At 38.7% G+C, this 25,394-nt stretch overlaps 1 protein-coding gene across 1 annotated transcript in view; it reads right to left on the minus strand.

Annotated features, from left to right (window-relative positions):
* Positions 1–25,394, minus strand: part of UGGT1 (UDP-glucose glycoprotein glucosyltransferase 1) — a 94,252-nt gene that overhangs the window by 44,398 nt on the left and 24,460 nt on the right. Inside the window, exons 10-17 of the mRNA XM_079709875.1 lie at positions 24,750–24,849; positions 23,264–23,324; positions 20,126–20,217; positions 18,644–18,794; positions 16,254–16,373; positions 15,042–15,127; positions 11,171–11,306; positions 9,081–9,212 (exon numbers count right to left, since the gene is read on the minus strand). Of these exons, the coding sequence (XP_079566001.1) occupies positions 9,081–9,212; positions 11,171–11,306; positions 15,042–15,127; positions 16,254–16,373; positions 18,644–18,794; positions 20,126–20,217; positions 23,264–23,324; positions 24,750–24,849 (878 nt within the window). The remainder of the gene's footprint in view (positions 1–9,080; positions 9,213–11,170; positions 11,307–15,041; positions 15,128–16,253; positions 16,374–18,643; positions 18,795–20,125; positions 20,218–23,263; positions 23,325–24,749; positions 24,850–25,394) is intronic.

Raw genomic sequence — 25,394 nt, forward strand, 5'->3', positions numbered from 1 at the left:
GCCTATGATTTCTCCTACAAGGGACATAAGAGCAAGGGCTGAGCACTCAACTTCCCCAGCTATGTGGGATACCACCAAAGAGGCCCATTTCTCTCCCGCTCCATTCAGAATACTGACTTGTGAGTGGCATCACCGTGGGGGCAGAGGCTGGGAGGACAGCAGACAGTGCGCTCCTAGGGCTTTTAAGGAAGGCAGATCCTACTTACTGCATCAACAAGCCCACCTGTGAGACACCCAGGACACCTCATCCACAGATGCCCCCGGACGGCTCACGGGCACCCCGCAGGGCTCTGCACACACCTGACCCCCATATACCCACACCCTGTGGCTGGCTCCCACTGCACAATCCTGACAAGGGCAGCAAGAGTGAGCTTTGCCAGATGGATAGTGAGGATGTACGGAAAGCCAATCCACATCAGTAGGCCAGAAAGAGACAAAAAACTTGAGCTGTAGTGCCACTTTGGGGAAAACAAAAAGGAGGTGGCCTGTCAGCACCCAGCCTGGGGGCAGTGTAGAATCAAGAGGAGTTAAACAAGTCCAGACTTCTGCACAAGAGGGAACAACCGCATGGAGCAGGTGCACCCACAGACATTCTGAGAAAGCCTCAAAATTCCTAGCAAGGCTGAAATGGAAGGTATTTCTCTCCCAAAGCAGAGTAAAGACTGGTAGAAGTGACTGCTACCAGTCACTTCCGGGAACAACTTAAAATTGAAAGGAGGGGCTTCCCTGGTGGCGCAGTGGTTGAGAGTCCGCCTGCCGGTGCAGGGGACATGGGTTCGTGCCCCGGTTTGGGAGGATCCCACATGCCGCGGAGCGGCTGGGCCCGTGAGCCATGGCCGCTGGGCCTGCGCGTCTGGAGCCTGTGCTCCGCAATGGCCACAACAGTGAGAGGCCCGCGTACCAAAAAAAAAAAAAAAAAAAAAAAAAAAAAAAAAAAAAAAAAATTGAAAGGAACATGAAAAATCAAGAAAGCATAACATCACCTAAGGGTCGCAATAATCTTCCAGTAACCAATCCCGAAGACATGGAGATCTGCAATTTACCCAATGAAGAATTCAAAATAGCTGTTTTTGGGAGACTCAGTGAGCTACAAGAAGACACAGAAGGACAATTCAACAAAATCAAGAAAACAATACACAAACAAAATCAGAATTTTTTTTTTAACAAAAAATCAGAATTTTAACAAAGAGAGAGAGCATAAAAAAGAACCAAACAGAAATTCTGGAGCTGAAGAATATAATGAATGAAATTTTAAAAATGATATAGCATTAACATCAGAGTGAAATCAAGCAAAAGAAAAAACTCTACAAGTTAGAAGACAGGAACTTTGCAATTATCCAGTCAGAGGACAACAATAACAACAACAGCAACCGAAGAATTAAAGAAATGGTATATGGATAATTTTCAAATTACTGGAGTTCCAGAGAAGATGAGATAGAGAAGGGGGCAGAAAGCTTATTTAAAGAAATAATGGATAAGAACTTCCCAAATCTGGAGAGAGATTTGGATATCCAAGTTCCTGAAGATCACAGGTCACCAAAGAAAATAAATGTGTCTCCAAGACACATTACAATAAAACTATCAAAAGTCAAAAATAGACACTCTTAAGAGCAGCAAGAGAAGAAGCAGCTTGTAACTTACCAGGGAAGGCTAACAGTGGACATCTCAGTAAAAAAGCTGCAGGCAAGGAGTGAGTGGGATGATACACTCAAACTGCTAAAAGAAAAACCTGCCAACCAAGAATACTCTACCTGGCAAAGTTATCATCCAGAAATGGAGAAGAAATAAAGACATTCCCAGACAAACAAAAGCTAAGTGAGTTCATCATCACCAAACCTGCCTTACAAGAAATGCTGAAAGGAGTCCTTCAAGTTGAAATGAAAGGACGTTAATTAGTAACATGAAAACGTACAACACACTGGTAAAGGTAAGTATATAGTCAAATTCAGAATACCCTAACACTGTAATATGATGGTGTATTAACCACTTAACTCTATAAAGGTTAAGACAAGAGTATTCAAATGAAGCAAGAGAGGGCCCTCAACCATGAATTTTGTAGCAATGCCCTCCATGCTCAAAGGGAATGCGGGATGGATGACAGCTGCCTGAATTCCCCTCTAATGATGATGCTCTTCATGAAGAACACTCCATCTTGCTGTTTTTCAATATAAAGAATATGCTGATGAAAAGCAAAACAAAAAGACAAGAATACTAAAAGTAACTAGATATAATTTGTTATTGAATACACAACATAAAGAGTTAAGCTGTGATGTCCAAAACAAAAAAGGGGTGGGAATAAAAGGGTAGTTTTTATATTTGATCAAAGTTAAGTCATCAACATAAAAGAGACTGTTTTATCTATAAAATATTTTACATAAGACTCATAGTAACCACAAAACAAAAATCTACAGTAGATTCACAAAAGCATACCATTATGGAAAATCATCAGTTCACAAAGGGAGGCAGCAAGAGAGGAAAAGAGGAACAAGGGAAATATAACTCAGCCTCAGATAACTAATAAAATGGCATTACTATGTCCCTTATCTATCAATAACTACTCTAAATGTTCCTGTATTAAATTCTCCACTCAAAAGGCACAGAACGGCTGGATGGATTAAAAAATAAGACCCAACTATATGAGCCTACAATTCCTTGCGGCTTTAAGGACAAAAACTCAAAGTGAAGGGATAGAAAAATATACACTTACGTAAGTGGAAACCAGAAGAGAGCAGGGGTAGCTACATTTCTATCAGACAAAACAGAGTTTAAGCCAAAAACTGTAACAAGACATAAAAAGGTCATTATATAATGATAATGGGGTCAATTCATTGAGAAGATTTAACAATTCTAAATATATATGCACCCAACATCAGAACACCTGAATATATGAAACGAATACTAACAGATCTCTAGGGAGAAAAAGATAACTATACAATGTTAATAGGGGAATTAAAGATATGGAAGCAGAAAACCATAATTCAAAAAGAGACATGTACCACAATGTTCACTGCAGCACTATTTACAACAGCCAGGACATGGAAGCAACCTAAGTGTCCATCAACAGATGAATGGATAAAGATGTGGCACATATATACAATGGAATATCAGTCAGTCATAAAAAGAAATGAAACTGAGTTATTTTTAGTGAGGTGGATGGACCTAGAGTCTGTCATACAGACTGAAGTAAGTCAGAAAGAGAAAAACAAATACCGTATGCTAACACATATATATGGAGTCTAGGACAGGAATAAAGACACAGAGGTAGAGAATGGACTTGAGGACATGGGGAGGGGGAAGGGTAAGCTGGGATGAAGTGAAAGAGTAGCACTGACATATAGACTACCAAATGTAAAACAGATAGCTAGTGGGAAGCAGCTGCATAGCACCGGGAGATCAGCTCAGTGCTTTGTGACCACCTAGAGGGGCAGGATAGGGAGGGTGGGAGGGAGACATCAGAGGGAGGGGATATGGGGATATATGTATATGTATAGCTGATTCACTTTGTTATATGGCAGAAATTAACACAACACTGCAAAGCAATTATACTCCAATAAAGATGTTAAAAAAAAATAAAAAACAAAGATATGGAAGCAACCTAAGCGTCCATCAAGAGATGAATGGATAAAGAAGATGTAGTTTACAAACACAACGGACTCCTACTCAGCCATAAAAAAGAATGAAATTTTGCCATTTGCAACAATATGGATGGACTTGGAGGGCATTATGGCAAGTGAAATAAGTCAGACAGAGAAAGACAAATCCTGTATGACCTCACTTACATGTGGAATCTATAAAATACAGCAAACTAGTGAATATAACAACAACAAAAAAAAACAGACTCACAGATACAGAGAACAAATTAGTGGTTACCAGTGGGGGGAGTGAAGGGCGGAGGGACAAGATACAGATAGAGGATTACGATGTATATTATGGGGACTTCCCTGGTGTCGCAGTGGTTAAGAATCCACCTGCCAATGCAGGGGACATGGGTTCAAGCCCTGGTCGAGGAGGATCCCACATGCCGCGGGGCAACTAAGCCCATGTGCACAACTACTGAGCCTGCGCTCTAGAGTCCGCAAGCCACAACTACTGAGCCTGTGTGCCACAATTACTGAAGCCCGCATGCCTAGAGCCTTTGCTCTGCAACAAGAGAAGCCACCGCAATGAGAAGCCCGCACACTGCGAAGAAGAGTAGCCCCTGCTCACCACAACTAGAGAAAGCCCGTGGGCAGCAACAAAGACCCAATGCAGCCAAAAATAATTAAATAAATGAATTTATTTTTTAAAAACTGTAATAAATTTTTTAAAAGACATATATTATATATACATAATACATATCTTCCGGGATAACCTAGAAGAAATGGATAAATTCCTAGAAACATGAAACCTACCAAGATTGAATCATGAAGAAATAGAAAATCTGGACAGACCAATAATAAGTAAGGAGTCTGAATCAGTAATGAATATCCTCCCAACAAAGAAAAGCCTAGGACCACATGGTTTCCTTAGTGAGTGCTACAAAACATTTAAAGAGGAAGTAACACCAGTCCTTCTCAAACTCTTCCAAAAAACTGAAGCAAACCGAACATATTTTATGTGTCCAGAGTTACCCTAATAACAAAACCAAACAAAGACAACACACAAAAAAGAAAATTACAGGCCAATATCTCTGATGAACACAGATGCAAAAATCCCCAACAAAATACTAGCAAACTGAATTCAACAATACATTAAAAGGATCATATAGGGACTTCCCTGGTGGCACAGTGGTTAAGGATCCACCTGCCAGGACTTCCCTGGCAGTCCAGTGGTTAAGACTTCACCTTCCAATACAGGGGGTGCGGATTCGATCCCTGGTCGGGGAGCTAAGATTCCACATGCCTTGCAGCCAAAAAACCAAAACAGAAGCAATATTGTAACAAATTCAATAAAGACTTTAAAAATGGTCCACATCAAAAAAAAAAGAAAGAATCTGCCTGCCATTGCAGGGGACACGAGTTGGAGCCCTGGTCCGGGAAGATCCCACATGCTGCGGAGCAACTAAGCCTGTTCACCACAACTACTGAGTCCACGCTCTAGAGCCCATGAACCACAACTACTGAGCCTGCATGCTACAACTACTGAAGCCTGCGCGCCTGGAGCCCGTGCTCGACGACAAGAGAAGCCACCGCAATGAGAAGCCCACGCACCGCAATGAAGAGTAGCCCCTGCTCGCCACAACTAGAGAAAGCCCGCACACAGCAATGACGACCCAACGCAGCCAAAAATAAATAAAATTTTTTTAAAAGATGATCTTCAAAAAAAAAAAAGAAGGATCATACACCATGATCAAGTGAAATATATTCTAGGGATGAAAGGATGATTCAACATCCCCACATCAATCAATGTGATACACCACATTAACAAAATGAATGATAAAAACCACATGATCATCTCAATAGATGCAGAAAAACCATTTGAGAAGATTCAACACCCACTTATAATATAAACTCTCAGTGAAGTGGGTATAGAAGGGACATACCTCAACGTAATAAAGTCCACATACAACAAATCCACAGCTAACATCATACTCAATGGTGAAAAACTGAAAGCTATCACTCTAAGATCAGGAACAAGCCAAGGATGCCCACTCTTGCCACTCATTTTCAACACAATATTGAAAGTCCTAGCCAGAGTAATGAGGTAAGAAAAAGAAATAAAACATGCCCAAATTGGAAAGAAGAAGTAAAACTGTTACTATTTGCAGATGACATGATTTTATGTGCAGAAAACCCTAAAGACTCCACCAAAAAATTATTGGAAGTAATAAACAAATACAATAAAGTTGCAAGATATAAAATCAATATACAAAAATCTGTTGCATTTCTATACGCTAGGCAGAAAGAGAAATTAAGAAAACAATCCCATTTATAATCACAATAAATTTAACCACGGAGGTGAAAGACGTACCCTGAAACCTGTAAGACAATTAAAGAAACCAAAGAAGACACAAATAAATGGAAAGATATTTCGGCTCATGGCTTGGAAAATTTAACATTGTTAAAATGTCCATATTAAGGGACTTCCCTGGCAGTCCACTGGTTAGCACTCTGCACTTTCACTGCTGTGGGCCCTGGTTCAACCACTGGTTGGGGAACAAAGATCCTGCAAGCCATGCCTCATGGCCAAGAAAATAAATAAATAAAGCCAATTAAAACCACACACACAGGGGCTTCCCTGGTGGCACGGTGGTTGAGAGTCTGCCTGCCGATGCAGGGGACACGGGTTCGTGTCCCGGTCCGGGAAGATCCTACATGCCGCGGAGCAGCTGGGCCCGTGAGCCATGGCCGCTGAGCCTGCGCGTCCAGAGCCTGTGATCCGCAACAGGAGAGGCCACAACAGTGAGAGGCCCGCGTACCAAAAAAAAATAAAAAACAAAAACAAAACACACACAACAACAAAAAAGGTATTTCCCTGGCCGTCCAGTGGCTAAGACTCCACACTCCCACTGCAAGGGGTGTGGATTCAATCCCTGGTCAGGGATCCCACATCCTGCATGGTGCAGCCAAAAATAAATAAATAAAATGTCCATATTACCTAAGACAATTTACATTACAGATTCAATGTAATCCCTATCAAAATCCCAAGGACATTTTTCACAGAAATAGAACAAAAATTCTGAAATTTATACAGAAACAGAAAAGATCCTGAATAACCAAAACAATCCTGAGAAAAAGAACAAAGCTGGAGGCGTCACATTTCCTGACTTCAAACTATATTACAAAGCCATACTAATCCAAACAGCATGGTATTGGCAGGAGAACAGATGCATAGATCAATGGAACAGAATGAGAGCCTAGAAATAAAACCAAACATATATGGACAATTTATGACAAAGGAGCAAAGAACATACGATGGAGAAATGATATCTCTTCAATAAATGGCGTTGGGAAAACCGGACAGCCACATGCAAAAAAAAAATGAAACTAGACCACTACCTCACGCCATACACAAAAATTAACTCAAAATGAATTAAAAACTTTAATGTAAGACCTGAAACCATAGAAGTCTAAGGGGAAAAAAGGCAGTATCCTCTCTGATATCCATCTTAGCAATATTTTTCTAGATATGTCTCCTCAGGCAAGGAAAACAAAAGCATAAATAAACAAATGTAATTATATCAAATGAAAAAAGCTTCTGCACAGCAAAGAAAACCATCAATAAAATGAAAACACAACCTACCCAATGAGAGAATATATTTGCAAATAATATACCCAATAAGAGGTTAATATGCAAAATATATAAAGATCTCATATAGCTCAAGAACAACAAAAACAACCTGATTAAAAAATGGGCAGAGGACCTGAATAGACGTTTTTCCAAAGAAGACATACAGCTGGCCAACAGGCACATGAAAGGTGTTCAACATCACTACTCATCTTGGAAATGCAAATCAAAACCACATGAGATATCATCTCACACTTGCCAAAATGACTATTATCAAAAACACAGGCAATAACATATGTTGGTAAGTATGTGGAGAAAAGAGAATCCTCTTACACTGTTGGAATGTAAATTGGTACAGCCACTGTGGAAAACAGTATGGAGATTCCTCAAAAAAAAATTAAGAATAGAATATGATCCAGTAATTCCACTTCTGGTTATTTATCCAAAGAAAGTGAAAACACTAATCCAAAAAATTATATGAACTCCTATGTTCATCATGGCATTGTTTACAATAGCCAAGATACAGAAACAACCCAAGTGTCCATCAACAGATGAATGGATAAATAAGATGTGGGATATATATACACACACACAAACACACATACACACAATAGAACACTTCTCAGTCACAAAAAGAAGATGAAATCTTGCCATCTGTGACAACACGGATGGACCTTGAAGGTATTATGCTAGTGAAATAAGTCAGACAGAGAAGGACAAATACCATAGGACTTCACTTACATGTGGAATATAAAAAAGTAATAAACAAACAAAACAAAATAAATGAACAAACTAAACCAAACAAAAACAAACATGTAACAAAGTAGTGAATACTGGGGGCGGGGAAATGAGTAAACAGGATCAACTGTACAGTGATGAATGGAAACTAAATTTTTGGTGGTGGGCAAGCTGTAGGGGATACAGAAGTAGAAATATAATGTTGTACACATGAAACTTATATAATGTTACAAATCAATGTTACCATAATAAAATTATATTAAGTTAAAATAAGTGGAAGGAAGGAAGGAAATGAAAACAAACTGAATGACTAGAAAAACAAAAAAGTGAAAGGCTAAAAAACAACTGGTGTTGAATTGGGTGTGGGTAAGACTTGAGAGGGAGATTATAAAATCTAGGATTCTGTACTCAGATAAAAGAGAAAGTATAAACAGTGCATTATCAGTATGGTTTCTAATGAAATGATAGCTCAGATCTCAAACAAATGAACCAAAGGCCTTGTCCTTCATTCAAAAACATGAAAAAAAGCTGGTAAATAAACACACTCTTTTATTGTTTTAAATTGTTTCAGAAATGTATTTTGATTCCTTGCCTTAACATTTGTTTTCAATAAACTGACCACCTTGTTCCTGCTTACAATAAAGGTCCTTCACTATATTTAATGTCTCACTATTATCTTTAAATAAAGATTTTAAAATATTTCCCTATATCCTTATTATGAGACTTTGCCATTCTGTTTGTTACATTTCCTATTGCATTTCCATCTTTAGCCTAAGCAATTAAATACATGACACACATTAGGCACACACATCATACCTGACAAGCATACATCATATACTTCCAACAGATTTTATCCAGAACATATATCACTCAGGTACTACCAGTGCATTATAAAGAGAAATTATTTTTCAATTGTATAGTTAATAGGCCAGCTAAAAATCAATGATATCTTCACAAAATTGAAATATAAACTATATTTGCAGAGACAGAAAAGTGACCAGGTTTCTAAATTTTTAAATGCTAAGTGCCTAAATATTTCACCATCACCACCTTTATTAACAGTAACCCCCAATAATAAGGAGACGTAAGGAAAGTATAGTGTTGCAGTCAAATGAGAAGTGCCAGAGAATGTTTACCTTCCGATTCTGATCATAAGCAGAGTCAATCCCCAAAATGCTATTCACTTCCACATATGGATATTTCTTCTCCAGGACACTGACCACATGTTCAACTTTAACTTTTTCTCCAGTCCTTACTTTGTTATATATCTGAAGAAAGAAAAACCAGGTAACCAACTACACTTTCACATGTAAATTTTAGAGTATTTATTACAAAAGATTTCAGAATGTAGAGGAAAAATGAAAACAATAGCTAATTCTCTTAAAAAGAGCAAGTGGGCCATATTGGCAATTCTCCCTTTTCCATATACTTCCTTATGCCTTCTTATGTTAGAAACTACATATTCTTAAAATGACTCAATCAGTTCATATTCACATTAAGTCCCAAACGCAAAAATGTGTTAATTTTTTAAAAATCCAAATACTTATAAGTAACCCTTGAAATGGGAACTCATGTCCATGAAGTTTAAGGGGAAAAAAGTTTCAAAATACGTATGGCATAGTCCTTGTTTTTAAAAGGCAGACATAAGACAACAAAACTGTGTCTGTACATGTACAGTTAAGCATCTAGAAGGATGCAAGCTTTTAACAGTGGCTGCCTTTAAGGATTAAGGAGGGCAGAGACAGATTTTTTAATCAACACACTTTAATATTATTTTTTAAAAGTTTTAATAATGAACATAACTTTTTTTTACTTTTGCAACTAAAAATAAAGAAAAAGAAATGAAAACTCTTTATCCTTTCCTTTATACACACAGCTGTGAGGGGAAAAAACTTTAAAAAACAGACTTAAAAACCCTTATTATCCTCAGCAACTTCATTGGAACTTATTTCATTCTCCAGAGCCTACTGCTAAGTAAGGTCCACCACCATTTCTCACAGAGATCACAGCAACAGCTCACCAACTAGTATCCCTGCCACTTTCTTTACCCTTCACCAGATCCATCTCCATACATGCATCAGAATGAGGTTTTAATTGGAGTTTAACTCTGTGATCTGGACACCTATTACCCAGCCTAATGGCCTCAATGACCACTGAGGTCCCCCTCTCCACTCTGCTCTCACAATATTCTGCTCAAGTCATACTAATAACCTGGAGTCACTACCTCTGATTTGCAGCCACTGTTCAACTGACTCCTGTTTTCCCTCCTACACTCAGCTGGGACAACTTCCCACTCCACAAAAATGTCCGTGGCCATCCCTAGTGGAGTGAGGTCCTAGTGCTGCTGTAGCCAGCGGTGCCTCCCACACTGTACCAAATCATCTGTGTGGAGGCATCCCCCACTAGACTGTAAGGTGTTTGAGGACGGGGGAAAATCTTACTCTTCTTTGTATCCCTAGAAGCTGGTATGGGCCTGGCAAAGGGTGCGTCTTTAATAAAAGTTGGCCAAATAAATAAATGAACATTTCAATTAATAAAAAATGCCCCGACTGAATCTCTAAACAGTAAACATAATAAACATAATAAACAGCAGGCTGAAATCATGTTTATGGGTAAAATAAAAGTCATGAAAATAACTGCTTTAAAGATAAGTTTTTCAATAATTAACACTAATCTGTAAGCAAAAGAACTATTACTGGTAAACTTTTTATACTCAAAAATAGAAAAAAAACAAAAAACAAGGAGAGTTCTCTGTTTGAACTTGAGCAAGTATCTTAAAAAATATATATAAAAATCAGGGTATTTCACAGTTTCTAATTAAAATGGAGAAAACAGTTAATAAGAATTTTATGACTTGAATATTAAACTGATTCCTAACAAAAATATCATGATGATCTTAAAAGGGAAGAAAGCAAAGTTTTTTTAAACAAGTAGAGAACATCACATTTACCGAAAGGCATTAATCAGTGATTTCAAATCGCCAAAAGGCAGAAAACGAAGATACCTTAATGTATTAGTATCTAAGGAATCTTAGCTGAAATCACAACATCTATTATTAACATTAGTGTATCAATAAAGGCAACTCTGGAAATACAAAATGCATGAAGTTAGTGTGAATAATTTGCCTTCTTCTCTTTCCAGAAATATAGAATCTCCTTACCACATACTGTTTCTTAGAGTAAGTTAGATTTTTAAAAATTATTCGCCATTTTGAACATAAACATACGTGTGTCAGAGTTTGGAAGGCATGATACTCATCCACTTCTTGGGCAACATAATTATATGCTCTCAGAATAGCCACTCCAGCATCCTGCATCCCATCAACATCTTCAGAGTCATTAACCACAAAGATTAAACCAAGTCTGGGGGAGAAAGGGAAAGGCAAAAAGAAGAAAAAGAAACAACTCGAAGAATGCAACCAGTTAAAAAAGGAAAGGCATCCTCTCTTGAAAAACACAGTTCACATCATACTCTAACATAGTTGGCAAAGGCATTCATCACTTGCAGAATAAAAAAGCAGGTTCCCAAAGGTGGCTTAGACTTTTTAACTATTAAAGCAAGCTGTTTCAATATCATGAAATGAGGCCATTACTGACGTTTAAGGTATTGCCATAGTTTTAGATGGAAATTTGTTCTGTTTTTAAATAAAAATTAGGGGAAGTGAAAATTCTCAGAATGTGAAAACATATAGAAGGGGGGGTGGATTTTGAGATTTCATACCAGCAATTTGGGCATCATAGGTAAATGGAAAGCATAAAAATATTTACTACTGTCCTTAGGCAAAAAGCTACACCCATGCTGAAATGGGCGATTGGGACTGACATGTATACACTGATGTGTATAAAATTGATGACTAATAATAACCTGCAATATAAAAAAACAAACAAACAAACAAAGCTATACCCAAAGTTAAAGTTTATTACATTTTAAAACTTAAAGGAATAAACCACAAAGAGCTACCATTACACATCTACAGACCGGCCAAAAAAACTTGCACTGGCCATTATAGAGGCCACTAGCCTCTATCTTAGAGCAAAAGCAATGAAAAAAAGGACAGTCTTTAACTCAAATGGATCACAGACATAAATGTAAAACACAAAATTGTAAAATTCCTAGAAAATAACACAGGATAAAATTAGGTGATCCTGGGTTTGGCAATAACTTCTTAGATCTAACATCAAAAGCACAACCCACAACAAAAAGAACTGATAAGCTGGACTTCATTTAAATTAAGAACTTCTGTTCTGCAAAAGAAACTGTTAAGAGAAGGAAGACAAGCCAAGATGAGCAGAAAATTTGTGCAAAACACATATCTGATAAAGGACTGATATGCAAAATATGCTAAGAACTCTTAAAACTAACAATTAAAAAAAAACACAGGGCTTCCCTGGTGGCGCAGTGGTTGAGAGTCTGCCTGCCGATGCAGGAGACATGGGTTCGTGCCCCGGTCCAGGAAGATCCCACATGCCGCGGAGCGGCTGGGTCCGTGAGCCATGGCCGCTGAGCCTGCGCATCCAGAGCCTGTGCTCCGCAACGGGAGAGGCCACAGCAATAAGAGGCCCACGTACCGCCAAAAAAAAAAAAAAAAAAAAAAAACAGTTAAAAATGGGCAAAAGATCTAAACAGGCACCTCACCAAATAAGGCATACAGCTGGCAAATAAGCATATCAAAAGATGCTCAAAATCATGTCATTAGGGAATTTCAAATTAAAACCATAATGAGATACCACCATACACCTATGAGAATGGCTAAAATCCAAAAAGTACTGACAACACCAAACTCTGGAGAGGATGGGGAGCCATAGGCACCCTCATTCATTGCTGGTGAGAATGTAAAACAGTACAACGACTTGGAACACAGTGTGGCAGCTTCTCAGAAAACTAAACACACTTTTACCATAAGATAAAGTAATCACACTTAGCAGTATTTACTCAAATGTGCTGAAAACTTATATCCATACAAAAACCTGCATACAAATGTTTGTAGCAGCTTTACTCATAACTGCCCTAATCTGGAAGCAACCAAGATGTTGTAAAAAAAAACTATAGGACATCCATATAATGGAATATTATTCAGTGATAAAAAGAAATGAGGTATTAAGCCACAAAAAGACATGAACAAAGCTTAAAAGCATACTGTACTGCTAAGTGAAAGAAGCCAATCTGACAATGTTACATACATCATGATTGTGGAAAAGACAAAAACTATGGAGACAGTAACAATATCAGGAGCTGGGAGGGAGGGAGGGAGGGACAAACAGGTAGAGCACAGGGCATTTTTAGGGCAGTGAAACTAAGCTATATGATACTATAATGGTGGAAACATGTCATTATACATCTGTCAAAATCCACAAAATGTACAGCACAAACAATGAACCCTAATGTAAACTATGGACTTTAGTTAATAATAATGTAGCAATACCAGTTAATTAATCAACATTGCTCTAAAAAAATACAAAGTCTATTAATTTTTTTAAAAAGTACAGCCTAAAAATATATGATAAACATATATCAAACATCATGCTCTCAGGAGGTATGTGTAGAATTTGTGTATGCATGGATGAGGTAGTTACATGTATGAGGTAGTTGAGAGGGCTTGTTTTTAGATTATAAATTGTCTTTGTCTTTTTAAAACCCCTCTTATGACAGAAATCAAATGAGTAAGCGCCAGGCAGAAATGACCTAAATATTATTCTTATGAAAATAAAAATAAGGGCTAGAACCTAATTATCTCCTCACAAAGTACTTTCCTTTCCCAAGTATTCAATTTTTAAAAAGGGCATCAGAGTTGTTCTGTTAGCTAAGTCCCCAAATCCAGACTACTGTTTCTCCCAGGACCAGTCCCTCATCAAGTACCAGTAGGGAGGCTCTCAGATTTGTCCCTTCCTCTCCTCGGTCCCTGCCAACAACTCCGTATACCACAGCAACTCATACGAAGGAAAACAACCGCTCGTCTGCCTTGGTCTTTCCACCAACTGTTCACAACATGCCTGTGAGTTAAGTGCCTTCTTCTCACCTACCTTTGCAATCTGAAGAGCCCATGCCCTCTTCCCGTCCCTCAATGAGATTCAGTAAATCTTTAATTAATGCCCACTGTGTACCATAAGCCAACTTCTTTTGTGTCCTTATATTCCCTTTTCATCAAAACATAGCTCTGGCTGTAATCCTCCACCTAACCATGTGGTATTCATGTTTACATTAAAAATTTCATTAAACTTAAAATCTCTGCTTTTCCATCAATGAAAACTCGCTATTTTCTTCAAAGTCTATCTTAAATCCAACTTTGCCATGAAACCTTTGTCCTTCCCAAATATCTGTCTATAATCTTTTTTTCCCCTGAAATTCTAAAGCACTTAGAACTAGTAAGGACATAACCTAGCACTTGATTGAATATCTTACTGAAAGTAGGCACAGTATTTTTTCCAAGAGGGTAGAAATGTGGCTTATGTTCCACTCACAGCATTTAGCTCAGTGCTGAGTATGGAACACACAATAACATTAATTAGCTAAAGAGCTCTTTTCTTCTTTATTTTCATGTTTTCTAAGAATTCAAATTTTATCAACATGTAAAATTACCACATACTATTCAGAATGTGGGAATATCTTAATCCTTATATGTAAAACCTTCAAACATTGTTCTGAAAAGGTACAGTGGAAACCCCAGCCATTTAAGTACCCCGTTGGCAGATTTGGTAACACAAGTGAAATAAATGTGTCTGTTTGCATCTATAAAAAGCTGTGTATACATTTAGTCCTTGACAGTCTGACAAAAGTTCCTGGCAAAGCTCCTTACCTCTGCTGAAGGTAGGCTTTGTGATGTGAACACTTACTTAGGAAAATTCCCTAAGCAAGCTGAGATCACATGCTATTTTTACACAGGCTATTTATTAATAACTCAATGACGGTAAGATTCTATTCATTGAGAATCAAATTCTCTCCCCCAAAAGACACCGGCTTCATACTGAGCAAAAGATGAAACTGCCCTTAACGATCCCCATGATTAATTATCCTACAATTCAGTAACACCAGACTTGTTAAGAATGACAAACAAAACCTCAGCTAAATGAGATATACCATCAAATCGATAATGGTGTTACCTTAGTGGTATATGATTACTGAGGAACATCTCAGCTGTGTTAATCAACTCTGCAGTGCTCTCATGAGCAGGATCAACTATGAAAACCTGTAGGGGAAGGGAAAGGAAAACAGGAAACGACATTTATTCAAATGTCACTGGGCCAATAAAAATGCCTTAGTCTTTACACTTGAAGGCCACCTTTTTCCAGCTACTTTTGAACCACATAAAAAAGAAGTTATACAAAGAGCAGTTACCCTCCCTCTGTATTCAAAGAATGTGGTACTGAAAGGCTAAGTGATTTTCTCATAATCTTACGCTAACAACATGGGAACTGCATCCAGCTGGCTAATACATGTCCTTTACTACACCTAACAAAACCCAAATTTTATTAACTCTCCCACCTTAGAAAATGGAGATTAGCTTCCTGTGTATTCATTTCAAAGGGTCTATGAATTAAGAATTCATTTAGAACCCAATTTTTAGACCACAATCGTGGCTATCATGTATTAAGTGCTCATGATGTACTTTAAAAAATAATAATTAACCCATTTAATCTCATTTAATCAAATAAAGTTCTCATTTCATAAACTTTAATAAATTATCTCATATGGTAAGAGTAAAAGAGACTGAAATTTTGACTGGGAAGGAAAAAAGTGGTTTCAAGAGTGAGGCAAGTATAGAGGATCGTTTCCCTTGAAACTTCTGAGGAAGCCAACCTTGGCCATAACCTGCCCCGTCTCTTTAGGAACTACATGAGGTAAAAGAAAGACATAAGAGCGGAAAAGAGCGTCAACTAAAACCCTTTTCCTCTATCTCTCTAAAGCAGTGGAATAAGGATTAAAAAGCAGAAGCTGATGAAGATTTATTTCAGGGAATAAATTGAACTATTAAATTTTAGAGATTAAGATATTCAAGAAAAACGGTAGTAATATATTCATCTTCTGAGTAAAAAAGAACAACTATCTTAAAACTTAACACAGTCTAAACCGTGAGATTAAGGATGAGGAGCATTTCCTTATACACTGACATTTCACAGCCCTACAAACAATCAGTACATTTCCCAACCCTTTCAGTTTGAATATGGAGCTAGAAAAAGAGCGTATCTAGTGGTGGTGGTGGGGAGAAGCAGCTAGTAAAGGAGAGAAGTGAACATTCTAGATATGACAGAAAGGAGGGGAGAAGGCAAGGAAGAAATAGAGATCACAGCCCAGCAATAAGGAGTTTTACTTACCATGTTGTGCAAATTCTTCCTGATCTGTCGGATAACACCGGGAAAAGTGGGGCGAAGCAACTCTTGTAGACTAGAAGGCCATGAATTATATCTGCTATCAACCTCCAGGTTGTTGATCCACTACAAAAAAAAAAAGAACACAACATTGTGCATACACTTTAGTCACCACTAGTGAAATTTGCAGAAATAACAATAAGACTTTAAATTATTTCAAGAAGAATCACATGGGAAAGACCATTTTTGAAAATATAAAGATCAAGTAGAGGGCTTCCCTGGTGGCGCGGTGGTTGAGAGTCCGCCTGCCGATGCAGGGGACACGGGTTCGTGCCCCGGTCTGGGAAGATCCCACATGCCACGAAGTGGCTAGGCCCGTGAGCCATGGCCGCTGAGCCTGCACGTCTGGAGCCTGTGCTCCACAACGGGAGAGGCCACAACAGTGAGCGGCCCACGTACAGCAAAAAAAAAAAAAAAGATCAAGTAGAAAAACGAGTGACTAAAACACAAGCCACAGGATAGGAGAAGGTATTTGCGGCCTACGAAATCAATAAAGGACTAGTGTCAAGAATATCTATAGAAATCTAATATATCAATTTAAAAAAGGCAAGCAACATAAGAAATGGAAATGAGTCAAGAATATAAATAAGAAATTTACAGAGGAAATTTAAATGGGGAATTAACACAAGGAAAAGCGTACACCTTCACTAGTAATCCAAGAAATATAAACTAAAAGCACAATGAAATTTCACACTGATTAAACTGAAAAAAAAAATTTTAAGTTTGTCAATAATCAGGAATAGGCAAAAATATAGAACAATGGGAATTCTCACCCAATTCTGGTGTCTGGAAGTCACTTTAGAGAAGATGACCTAATAAAGTTGAAGCCTTTATTACTACTCTACCACTAAGTACTACAGCTCTAGGTGTCTACCCCAAATATATTCTCACATGTATGCACGAAGAGAGAGGTACAAAAAGAGCAGGGTGGGGATTCCCTGGTGGTGCAGTGGTTTAGAGTCCGCCTGCCAATGCAGGGCACATGGGTTCGTGCCCTGGTCTGGGAAGATCCCACATGCCGCGGAGCGGCTGGGCCCGTGAGCCATGGCCGCTGAGCCTGCGCGTCCGGAGCCTGTGCTCCACAACGGGAGAGGCCACAACAGTGAGAGGCCCGTGTGGGAAAGTATGTGTATATTACCTTGCTTATGTAAACAGAGTATTTCTGGAAGGATATACAACGAATTGACAATGCCTGTTGCTTCCAGGGAGAAAAACTGGACAGCTGGGTGAAGAGATTTTTCCAATACACAGTCTTTTGTATGTCTTAAATTCTAAACTGTGAATTTATAAAAGATATTTTTAAAAATCAGTAAAATATAAAACATGCTGTGATAAACTAGATCTATATGTATCAACCTACATAAGCCTTGAAAAAATTATTGAGTAATAAAAATAATTGATGAAGGATACTGATATGGCATTTTTCAAAATTTTAAAGCATACAATAGGGGAGAAAACGATCAAGTAAGGGACAGGAGGGGTACACGCCCACTTCAGAAGAGGAATTACCTGCAGGGAGGAGAGGGGTGGAACTGGGAAGAGATATAAAGAGGGCTTTGACTGAAACATTTTTTTCTTCCAAGAACACATGAAATGATTAAATGTTAGCATTTAGTAAGTATGGCGATGGGTCCTACGGTTGCTAATTATGTTAGTCTCTTTACTCTTTGTAATGAAAAAATTTTTAACAGGAAAAAAATGACACAACAGTATTCATCAAAATAACAGTTACACCACCAAGTGAGAAGTCAAGTAGTGAACATCTACATTCTATATTATTCCCCTTTCCAAACACTTTCCCTAAAATCAGTGCAGGACAGACACCAAGAAAAGGGGACTGGAGAGCTGAGGGTGCCAGGAACGTCTCCGTCGCCGATCTCACTTCCACCACGACTGCCCGAGACAGCGCTGCTCCCTCTGGTCTCTTTACAGCGATATTAATCTACATAAATCCTTCAATATAAAATATCAAAGGCCTGTTAAAGGAGGTTGGTAGCTAAAAACTGATATTTTTAAACAAAACCACACAAGACTTGCATGCAACTGAGAATATACAAACTAAACACTTTCCCAAGAGATGCTCAGCCAAATTCCTAAAGAGATACAAAAGTGGAAAAATCACAGTCTTAACTACAGTAAACCTAATAGCTCAACTTTCTGGAGCATTTAAGAGCCTACTTTACTATATACACATAGCCGCATATATGCAGTTGTTGTAAATCTTTGATGCCGACAAGAGTTAAGAGGAATAACTTACCTCTCCTAAAAGACAAATGTGAAACCATAATAAAATACTTGGCCAGACCACTCCCTGGACACACTCACAGAATACCTACCGAAATAGCAGGGCTCCTGATGTCTACAGCATAGTCGGCCTCAGAGGGCTGGATGTTCAGTTTCAAAACATTATGCAGAGAAAGGCCTTCTATTCCCAATCTATGCAGACCCTCCATCACCCGAGCTTCATTCCTCAATATATCAAACAGACTGAAAAAAAAACAAATAGGTATTTAGGGGAAAGGGCTTTAAAAAAAAAATTCTCACCATGAGAAAAATATATCAGTTCAAACTCAATGCCCTACCAAACGAGTTGAGAAATCAAGAGGGAGCTCTTCCCTTGAATCCTTTTGTCCAAATATGCAGAACCAAGTAGGCAGGAGTTGCTTCTTGGCTGATGTTTATTTATACTTATCTACGTATACACTGTGTATAGAAATTATCTCTAAATTATAAACACACAATTTGAGGATGAAATAATCCTAAATGTGGATTTTACATTGCATGTTTTTAAAAACACTAAAGTAATCTCCCTGTGATATTTCTTACAACTGCAGATGAATCTAAAATTATCTGAAAAGCTTACTAAAAAAACACCAAAAAATATACTAAATAATTTATGTTTAATATATGTTTCAATATCAGCATCAATTCCCACAGGCACACACACATATGATCACAGAAAGTGGTCTGGAGGAATTCACACCCAACTTAAGAGGTTTGCTGGGTAAGGAAGAAGAAATAAGAAGACTGTTCCTTTATCTCTGCATTATTTAAAACTGTTTACAATAAGCAAGTACACAGTTTGCAATACTCTGGAAAATTAAAGAGATTTTTTTAATAAAAAATAAAAACATGGGCAATCTTTTATTGTGTCCTTTACTAATTTTTTACTACCTTTGAAAGCAGTATATGGTCATAAAAGCTCAATGAACATAATGTGAAAAGCATCTTACTGTGGAAACTGCTTCTTTTAAAGCATTAACCAACCACAGCTTTTGTTTCACTATTATGAAGCCACAGTATCAACTGTGTCAATTTTAATATCAAAGATAAAATTAGAATTCTACCTGTCTTCTGCACCCAACCCCCAAAATTCATAAGGAAAATTTAGAGCAATTTAGTCCTAAACCACATTTTAACAAAACAAAAAGGTATCAAATATATGTAAGACAGATCACCTTCTGAGACACCAGAGGCCGCATTTTGCATAAACCTACTTCATACTGTTCTCAGAAACAAAAGAACCTGCTCTCTTCTGTTTCTATGGTTAACAGGAAAACTAAGGCTCTGAAAGGGCACCCTCCAAAGACACCTGGGCCTTAAATGTCCAAGGCATCAGATGTACATTAAGATAAAAAATGGCCAAGTATCACCCTGCCCATCCCAGCCAGAACATGTGCCTACCTAAATGCACACACTGGGCCTGAGAAGTCATCAGGCTTTGCAATCTGTTACATCAAGGAGGAACAACAGTCTGGACGTGTCATAAGGAGCCACACGTTATAAAAACTTTTCAGGGTGAAAGATATTATCCATACCTGAATATATCCTGCGTCTCTAAATCAATATGAAGCCCGTTGATGAACAGTGCTGAATCTCCAGGCTGTAACCCTAAAGTTCCCTTGAAATACTGAAATATTAAAAACTTATTAAGGAGCAGGAAGAGAATATTTAACAGAAATTTCCATGTTTCTGGTCTTATTATACATACAAATGTTGACAATGATTAATACAACTGTTTCCTACAATACTGGGGACAGGGAGAGAGTATTAAATAAGCCAAGCACGGAGAGTTACTTTTTGGGTGCCCTTCCCGGTCTGTGGTGCCAGCCAAGGTTGTGCTAGCGGTCACTGACAGCTGGGCCTCCTGGATGAAGTCCAGGGATCCAATCTAAAAGGGTTTCAAAACCCCACACCTCCCTTAAACTTTCAAACTAAGGCACGCCAAGAAACCTTGAGGTGCGGAGCTAAGGACAGCACCTACATACACCTGAGCTCTCCAAGACCACCTCCACGGGGCCCTTCAACTGCTGCTCTCTGACGCGGTGGAATGCATGTGACCATGCAGCCCCTGCAGCCCTCAGACCCGCCTGACCCACTGGAAACGCTGCTTTGATGCCATATCATACACAGCTTCTGTTGGCTTATATCCTTTCCAATCAATTCCTCTTTCTCGGCAAGGAAACTGGAACGGCTGATCATATACTCAACAGCACATAGTAGAGAAGGGAAGAAACGTATCAGATACTAGGGACAGAACATGGATCCCTTAGCTCTCCCAGGGCTGGGGGACAAGGGCAGGGATCGCTGAGCTCCCTTCACTCCCCCCCACTCAGTGGACAGAGAGAAATGAACTCTAAGATCTAGGACTGCGTGGGAAAAACACAAAACAATGCAGAAGCCACGGCTTTTGCTTCTCTGCCCTGCCAGGATAAAATGGCAAGGAAGATAAGGGGATAACAGAAATTTGCATCAACGAGAATCAGAATTTCTTACAAGGGAAAGAAAAACTCCACATCCACTCATTCCCAGGCTGCGAATACAGCACGCTGTGACTGTGGGAAAGACTGACTGGGAACTATGTGAAATGAAACACAACAGAGGATGGGGATCCCATTCTGAAAACGGGACTGCACGGAAACCAAATGCTCTGCCCTACTGGGCTTCTACAACTCCGGCAGCCAGAACTCACCCTCCCAGCAGCAGATCAGAAGATCCTTTTCGGGAGACTAAACAGCTCAAGAGGAAAGGTTTAAAGATTCTGTCACTGGAGTTCCCTGGGAAACGACCATACCACCACAGCCTACAGTCACAAAGACGCATCCTTTGGGGCTTTCAATCAGTTTTTTATTGCCTCACTCTCTAATATGAGCAGTTAGCGAGAGATCACCAGACATCTAAGGAAAGCCTCTAACATTAAAGACAAGAGAACAAGACAAAAAGAAAGGCAACTTAAGAGGGAACAGACTATGCAGAGAAAAGAAAACACATACATGAACCATCAATATCTTCAGAAGGATAAGACAACACCATAAAAAGAATAATTCAAGAATAACCCTTGTAAATTAAAAATTTGACAAGAAAGAAATCTCAGCAAGTGGTCTGAAAATCCTTCCCAGAAAGTTTAAAAATAAAAGACAAAAGAACTGGAAAACAGGAAATAAAAGATTTTTAATTAGGCCAAATTAGTCAAGGAGATGTAACATCTTAAGAATAAATAGGAATTCTAGGAAAACAGAAAAGAGAAACAAAAAAGAGACGAAATGCAAAGAAATATGTCCAGAAAATTTCCCAATACTAAGGGAAAGGATTTTCCAGATTTAAAGGGCCCACCAACCACCCAAGAGTACAAAGACTTTTTAAAAAGGCATTATCACTATGGAATTTCAGATTACTAGGGTCAAAGAAAAGACCCTACATGATTCCGGAAAGAAAAGCCAGATCTCATACAAAGGCTTCAGACTTCTCAAAAGCCATAATGGAAACCAAAATTCCAAGGAGCAATGACTTCAAACTTCTAAGTGACTTCCAACCTAGAATTCTATACCCAGGCAAGCTATCAATAAAAACAGAAATGGAAGGGACTTCCCTGGCAGTCCAGTGGTTAAGACTCCGCGCTTCCACTGCAGGGGGCATGGGTTCAATCACCAGTTGGGGAATTAAGATCCTCCTCGCCTTGCCACTCAGCGCAGCCAAAAACAAACAAACAAAAAAACAAAATGGAAAACTGATTTCTCAGAGTCTGAAATTTACCTCACATGCAACCTTTCTCATGAAGTATGATTTGCTGCATCAAAATAAGGGAGTAAACCAAAAACAAAGAAGACATGGAATCCAAGAAATAGGAGATCCGAAAAAAGAGGTTAAAGGAAGGTCCCAGGATAACTGGTATGTACTAGACATAAAGAACAACCAGTCCATAGTGAAGCAGATCAAAAATTGATAAAACCGGGCTTCCCTGGTGGCGCAGTGGTTGAGAGAGTCCGCCTGCCGATGCAGGAGACACGGGTTCGTGCCCTGGTCCAGGAAGATCCCACATGCCGCGGAGCGGATAGGCCCGTGAGCCATGGCCGCTGAGCCTGCGCGTCCAGAGCCTGTGCTCCACAACGGGAGAGGCCACAACAGCGAGAGGCCCTCATACCGCCAAAAAAAAAAAAAAAAAAGGAAATTGATAAAACCATGACAAAAACACGGGGATAGTAGAAAGATGGGGAAAGTGCCAATATGGAGTACTGGTAGACAGTGGGAGAAGTGGGGAGAGCAGTGAAAGAAAGTCAGACCTCATCCTTGTAACAGAAGGCCAATACATAAGATTGGAAACTGAGAAAGTACCAATTTAAGCTTGCTGGAATCTGGAGATAAATATCCAAAGAATCAACTAGGAGTTGAAAGCAGATGCTTCTGGGAAGGGGGTCACACAGGGAGTGAGACATGTTGATGGGGGTGCTTTTTTCTAAAGAAACAGGTAGCACCATTTGATGCTTTGAATTATATATTCATGTTCAACTTTGATTAACTACTGAAAGTATAAAAAAGATTGCAGAAATGAATCAAAATATCATCGTCTTTAATAAAAGAAGAGTAAAACTATTAAATGTCACTGATTTAACTCACATTTCCACATCTTTAAGGATATAATACAAAACAGAAAGGCACTATTTTCCAATGGTTAATACCTTCTGATTCTCTTCCACTTCGGTTCTAAGTTCTGAACTCACAGCTGTTTTTGTTATTGCTCTAAGGAAATAAAAACATTATCAGTGCTTAGTTTAGTATTTGATATATAAGACTTCAATTTCCCTATACGAAACAACACACTGCTCCATAAATTACAAAAAACTAAATGGAAAAAACCTTAAACCTTTACAATTGATAAATATATTCCTCCTCTCAGATGTGTGTATTTGTTCATTATCACAAGATATAAAACCAAGGAAAAGTAACAGTAATAATTGCACTTTAATGCGAGTGCAGTTATTTCCAAGATCTTAGTTAAATATATGTAACTCTATTCCTGTATATGATCTCGACAGCTCACAGGCTAAGGACATTGTTCAATAACTTAAGGCAGCAGACCGTTCAAGCTATTTAAGCACATGTGCATCTTCAATAGCATGCTTGATTAAATGATAATGTACTATAGGATCCTTAAGTCCTGTCTAAGAAATATTTTCCCAAGACTAATCAAATAAACAAATTTACAAAACATCCCATATCAGAAGTCAAAACACCTCATTCAGTGACTCAAGAAAAGGACTGACAATTATTTAAGTTTCTGAAAATGTGGCTTTTAAAACAGGTTTGCCTTGTGTTTATGAGATGTGGAGGACCATTACACAATTGAAAGCAATAGCAGAAAAGCTGCATTCAAAATCTTAATCTGTCACTATGAACAAGTCAGCCTCTATGATTCATTTCCTTCGTCAAGAATGAGTAAGATGATTGCTTCCCTGGTGGCGCAGTGGTTGAGAGTCTGCCTGCCAGTGCAGGGGACAGGGGTTCGAGCCCTGGTCTGGGAAGATCCCACATGCCGCGGAGCAGCTGGGCCCGTGAGCCACAATTACTGAGTCTGCGCATCTGGAGCCTGTGCTCCGCAACAAGAGAGGCTGCGATAGTGAGAAGCCCGCGCACCACGATGAAGGGTGGCCCCCGCTTGCCACAACTAGAGAAAGCCCTGGTGCAGAAACGAAGACCCAACACAGCCATTAATTAATTAATTAATTAATTAAAAAAAAAAAAAAAAAAAAGAATGAGTAAGATGATATATAAGAAACTCTTCAGGAAGAAAAACACCCGAGTCCATGCCAGACCCTAAGTTAGTTACATTTGCATACATTAAATTTTGTTAACTCATCTAATCCTGAAAGGTAGGTGTTGTTATTTGTTTTACTGCTGAGGAACATGATTATTTACAAAGTTCACACAACTAGCAAGAGGCAGTGGCAACAACACAACCTAGACTGCTCTCTTCAACCACACAACACAGGGGCTTGTCGCCTTCTCGGGAAGATGGGCCATTAACAGTACAGTGCTGGTAGTAAGACAACTTTAATTTCCTAAGCATTTTCATATTTTAATGGCTTCATTTTATGCATAAACATGAAGATAATTAGGCATATGTTAAAAAGAAGAATGTCTCAAAGCCTTATTACTCTATGTTACCTGGCTTTGGTAGGAAAATTTTGACTAAGATCCTTCATAATCACCAGAGCTAACTCAATAGGAGCGGCCAAGATTCGGGCAGCAGTCTGAAAACTTAGATCTGCAACAACATCAAACGTAAGTTAAAGTGTATTCATCTCCAGCAATGAGAAAGAAATAGGAAAAAAGCACATTTATTTCCCACTATTTTCTTGGTAATTAAGAATGCCCTAGAATGCCATTTCAAATCATGCCCATGGTTGAATTGAAGGTTTTACTCACTTCATAGGCCCCTAGAGTGTTTACTGTAGCCGTTCCTTGATCTGCCTGAATAAACACTAAGGCATATACCAACACATTTAGCACAGGATTAATCCACCCCAAACTCTTTTCCTTCTTCTGGATTTACAACATAACACAAAGTACAGCAAAAGACTTTAGTAAATTATGCTGGGAAAGAAAACCTTGATACATAGTTCTTTGGACCAGAAAAGCACACATACATCCTGCCATACTGACATGCCTTTAACATCCAACTGTGTAATAAATGTATACATATAGAAAGATTAAAACAAACTTGTTTCTAGTATTACAGGCTTATGCACCTGGTCACACAAAGAAAGATCTGGTAACTCATCTACAAATATATATTACTCTGCAGAGTGT

Source organism: Hyperoodon ampullatus (assembly GCF_949752795.1).
Source record: "Hyperoodon ampullatus genome assembly, chromosome: 8".
Taxonomy (NCBI): domain Eukaryota; kingdom Metazoa; phylum Chordata; class Mammalia; order Artiodactyla; family Ziphiidae; genus Hyperoodon; species Hyperoodon ampullatus.